Source organism: Castanea sativa, chromosome 5, assembly GCF_040712315.1.
Source record: "Castanea sativa cultivar Marrone di Chiusa Pesio chromosome 5, ASM4071231v1".
In the NCBI taxonomy this organism is placed as follows: Eukaryota; Viridiplantae; Streptophyta; class Magnoliopsida; order Fagales; family Fagaceae; genus Castanea; species Castanea sativa.
The window spans coordinates 15,457,149-15,461,726 of NC_134017.1; the positions used below are offsets into that span (position 1 = coordinate 15,457,149).

Consider the following 4,578-nt stretch of genomic DNA (forward strand, 5'->3'; position numbering starts at 1 on the left):
CCATCCTTCCAACCAAACATACATGAGAGAAAATTAATCTTTTCTATCATTTTCTATCCTTTCATTTTTGCTTCTCTCCAACCAAATGGGCCCTAAGGCTATACAACTCTCATTAAACAAATTAATATGACTACATATTTTGAAAATTTAACCATTAAATTGCATATTCTTTATGTTCTTAAAACACATGTCAAAATTCATGTTAATCAGACGTTATTTATTATTTGATGCATAAATTTACAAAAACTCGAAGTCTAAATATTTGATTGATGACATAGTTATTGATTTTTTATCTTTTTAAAATTTTACAAATATAAAAGATATAATAAGAAAATGTAATTCAATAGTGAATTTGTCAAAATTCACCTTTAATAAAAAAAATATTGAGTAGCATTACTCTACACCTAGGTTTATTGCTAAACTTTTTATATTTGTCACATCATCATCATCATCATCATTATTATTATTATTATTATTATTGGGATGAGGATATAATGATGATGATGGGACAAATTCAAAAACGCACATTTGGAATGGTCATTGTCAAAAACACCACCTATATGATTTTGGTTGAAGAAATTTAGGGGATTTCAATATTTAGGGGTAGGTATGCGATATTGGCCATTCGCAGGGAAGGAAAAGACAAAAAGAGTAGCATTCAATCCGCTGTATGCATATCGAATTAGGGTTAATTAACTGTTTTTAGCGAATTCATGAAATTTTAGGGGGTTTTGATTTTCTCTAGTAGTGTGATTGAATTAATAATGTTTAAGGTTTGTTTTATCTGGTAAATTTATTAGTTAATGTAGATATATATGGATATATTTCGGTTGGTGTGAGCATAAATATTCATGTTTGTTGTTTATTTATGAATATCATAATATATGTTTGGATGTGGTGTTAAGGTGGTAGGCAAAAAGTGTTGGTGTAATCATGAATATTAAGTTTTTTTTTTTATAAATATATTTTTTTGCTGTTAAATAACCATTTTATTGAAATAAAGACATGATTGCAAAAGAGGAGAGGGCACGTCACCATATATGTCTAACGCCTGAGCATGGTTTTAAAAACCAATACAGTGAAAGAACCGGAAAATGAGCTAAATACCGGTTTTAAGATCGAACCAGTGACGTCATAAATAATTTAATTATTATTTATTTAAATTATATAAATAATTAATAATTTTTTTAAAGAAGTATATAATATCTTTTTAAAAAATTTAACATAACATTACACAATCATCCTTAACAAAATAAACTTTCAACAAAACCAAATAAATAATTTCATTAGTCATTATATTTACATCCAAATGGCAAATAAAAAATAAGTTCATTACATCCAAATAGCAAATAAGTTTTAAAGTTTCAAACAAACAACTAATAAGTTTTAAGACCCAAGCCTCATTTATTATGAAGAAAATTGAAATTAATATCATCATGTGAACCAAATGCTCCGCCACTAGCATCATTATCATCATCCTCATCCTCATCTTCATCTTCAATAGGAATAGGATGATTTTTATCTCTAAATCCGGGAGGAGCATCATCTTCATCACCAAATGATTCCAAATTGATGTCATCATCATCATCCTCAATCACTTCATTTTCCATATCTATACAAATTCTAAAACCAAAGAATAATAAATGAAATAACGATTCTAATAATTATTTCTCATAAATCATAAATAGTCTAATTAAAATATGCAACTAGGCAAAGAATTGTTATAAGCTAACCTCTTTGTACATGGCTAGATGACTCTTCTTCAATTGGATGAGCTCCCTCTTCATATAATGCATTCTCTATCTCCTCATGATCCAAAAATGGAGGCTCCTCATCTTCCACTACCCAAAATTCAGTTTTGTCGATACTTGCATAATCAATAGGATCAAAATTGAACTTCTTCCTTTTGACTCTATATCACAAGACGAACATAATGAATAATTGATAACCAAATCATTTATATTTCACAATCACAAAGAACCCATTTGACCAAATTAGTAAATCACTCATATTTTCCCACAAAAACGTTGAAACAAAGAGATTATATAATATATACCTTTCTTTCAATCGGTAGTTATAATGAACATACACAAGATCATTAAGTCGTTGATGCTCCAATCTATTTCTTCTTTTGCTATGTATTTGTTCAAAAACACTCCAATTCCGCTCACATCTCGAAGAGGCAGCTGTTTGGCTAAGGATCCGAATTGCAAACTTTTGTAAGGTTGGAGCACAAGATCCAAACAACTTCCACCACTCATCTAAGTTCCATATACAACGCAAAACAACGATACAATGAATCAATAAACATACTTATCCCAAAAATATAAAAAAAGAGCTATGATCTTTAAAACATATTTTCATTTTATTATTAGTTAAAATAAACAATATCTTACTCGGCTGAGATGTCTTGGCTGAATCTTGAGTAAGTTAGGTTCCAAAAGTTTGTTCACACTCTCGAAATAGCCTTAATTCCTCCACCAACTTCAACCGGCCAATTGAAACTTTTGATTCAATAACATCTGTCACAGCAGATTGTGTCTCTAGCCTCTTATTAAGAGTAGACGAGTCATATTGGAATGCATGATTCAACCAATAAGCAGCAGCATGAATATCTCTATAAAATCGATTATCCCAACGATCCTTGATAATATTAACATAAGGCTCCCATAATCTCTTCTTGTCCTTGAAATTTTTTTTTATTCCATCAATTACTCTATACATGCCATTATATACATAACCCATAGTTGGTTTTTCATCAGAATCAAAAATGCGTAATAAACGAATCAATGGTGACATAATATGCACAATTACATGACAATCATTCCAAAATTGATTGTCAAGAATGATTTTCACCACTGCCTTTGCTTTCTTATCTTTTGCATATCTTGATTCAACATAAAATTTGCTGGTCACCAATGCTTGTAAATCATGCTTATGTTCCTTAAGACTCCCTAAGGCAATGAAAGTAGTAGCAAACCTAGTTGGCCCTGGACGCACAATTTCCGTCCAATTTTTTCTAGTCCTCAACCAAGCTTGCAAAGCCACATGATTATAGATGAACACTGTGATCTTGGATGCACGCTTTGCAAGTTTAGCTACATGATCCATCTTTCCAATCTCCTTAAAAATTAGGTTTAGGTAATGTGCTGCACAAGGTAACCAACTAATGTTCCTATATTTTTCACACAAAATTCTTCCAGCAGCTACATAATTTGCAGCATTGTCAGTGACCAAATGTACTATATTTGCAGGAACAACCCAATTAACAATTTCATCAAACAAGTTACTCAAATTAATAGCATCCTTAACAAAGTCAGAAGCATCAACAGAACGTATAAAAACAATTCATTTAGGACAATAGACAAGGAAATTAATCAATATTCTATGCCTAGTATCAGTCCACCCATCAACCATTATTGTACAACCAGTATCAGCCCAATATGATCGATGAGAATCAACAATCAATTGGACTTCTCTCTTTCTTCTCTCAACAAAGGCACTTGAAGGGCATGATAATTTGGGCCTCTATATCCAGGACCATAAGAAGCTATAGCATTAAGCATAGGTTGATAATAACTAGAATTTACAGCATTAATTGAAAATGCAAGCATCATACACTCATCTTGCTACAGCCATATCAACCCTCAACTTCTTTTCTTTGCCATCAAGAACACTTTTAATAGAAGGTTGAGCTCCCGGTGTTGTTTTAGGAGCAAAGTAATTACCAATGTCACCAACCTTTCTCTTGCCAAGATTGGATCTTAGTGGAAAATTACTAGGAGCACCACTTCTATTTCCCCTACCTAACCCCCTACCTCTAGGAGTAATTTCTTGGACATCTTCAAATTCTGGTGAGTCCTCTAATGGCGAATAATTAGATGCTTCTTGATCCTTTTTTGTTTGTTCTTTAGATTTAGCAATGTCTTTCAAATTCTCAACCATTTGAAACCTAAGATCATAAGGTACACCCATATATGCAGCCACATCACCTTTAATTCCAGCTAGATGTCTTTTCATCCTATTGATGCCCCCTTCTTTATAACTTTTCACACAATGTATACATCTATAACTACTTTTTCCGTCTTTAAACTCTTCAGTTACATGATCCCATGCAGGATCACATTTCGCTCTCACAGATGAAGAATTAGCATTAGACCCGGTTGTAGAAGCATGTTCATTAGATGGTACAGAGGCTGACTCCATTTCACTCAACAATTTCAACTGGCAGCAACTATTTTATCAACAAATAAATTCATCAACACAACATACACAAACAATAGTCAATAATTTCAAACTAACAGCAACCAGTTTATCTACAAATAAATTCATCAACTTAACATACACAAACAATAGTCAATAATTTCATACTGGTATCAACCATTTTATCAACAAATAAATTTCTCAACACTAACATACACAATCAAAAGCATAATACTCTGTAAACTATATTTCCCAAACAATAATACTCTGTAAATCAAATCCACAACATACACAAATAAACTAAAATGCTATTGTAAACTAATAATTGAAGTTACCACTTACCAGTGAAGTCACGGGAGGAGAACCTGAGATGAA

At 31.8% G+C, this 4,578-nt stretch overlaps 1 protein-coding gene across 1 annotated transcript; it reads right to left on the bottom strand.

Annotated features, from left to right (window-relative positions):
• Positions 1-1,400: 1,400 nt before the first annotated feature.
• Positions 1,401-4,206, bottom strand: LOC142634813 (uncharacterized). Its single transcript, XM_075809066.1, has 6 exons — positions 3,634-4,206; positions 3,415-3,528; positions 2,454-3,306; positions 2,057-2,261; positions 1,734-1,912; positions 1,401-1,546 (listed from the first exon to the last, which is right to left on the bottom strand). The coding sequence occupies exons 1-6, from the start codon at positions 4,204-4,206 to the stop codon at positions 1,401-1,403; spliced, it is 2,070 nt and encodes a 689-aa protein (XP_075665181.1).
• Between the last annotated feature and the right edge of the window lie 372 nt (positions 4,207-4,578).

What these genes read in the sequence shown, in the direction of transcription:
- LOC142634813 (XM_075809066.1), bottom strand. Translation starts at nt 4,206, where the DNA reads ATGGAGTCAGCCTCTGTACCATCTAATGAACATGCTTCTACAACCGGG. An exon ending in ATACTGGTTGTACAATAATG is followed by an intron (nt 3,307 to 3,414) that starts GTTGATGGGTGG and finishes GACTTTGTTAAG; the next exon opens with GATGCTATTAATTTGAGTAA. An exon ending in ATCTAGCCATGTACAAAGAG is followed by an intron (nt 1,547 to 1,733) that starts GTTAGCTTATAA and finishes TTGGTGATGAAG; the next exon opens with ATGATGCTCCTCCCGGATTT.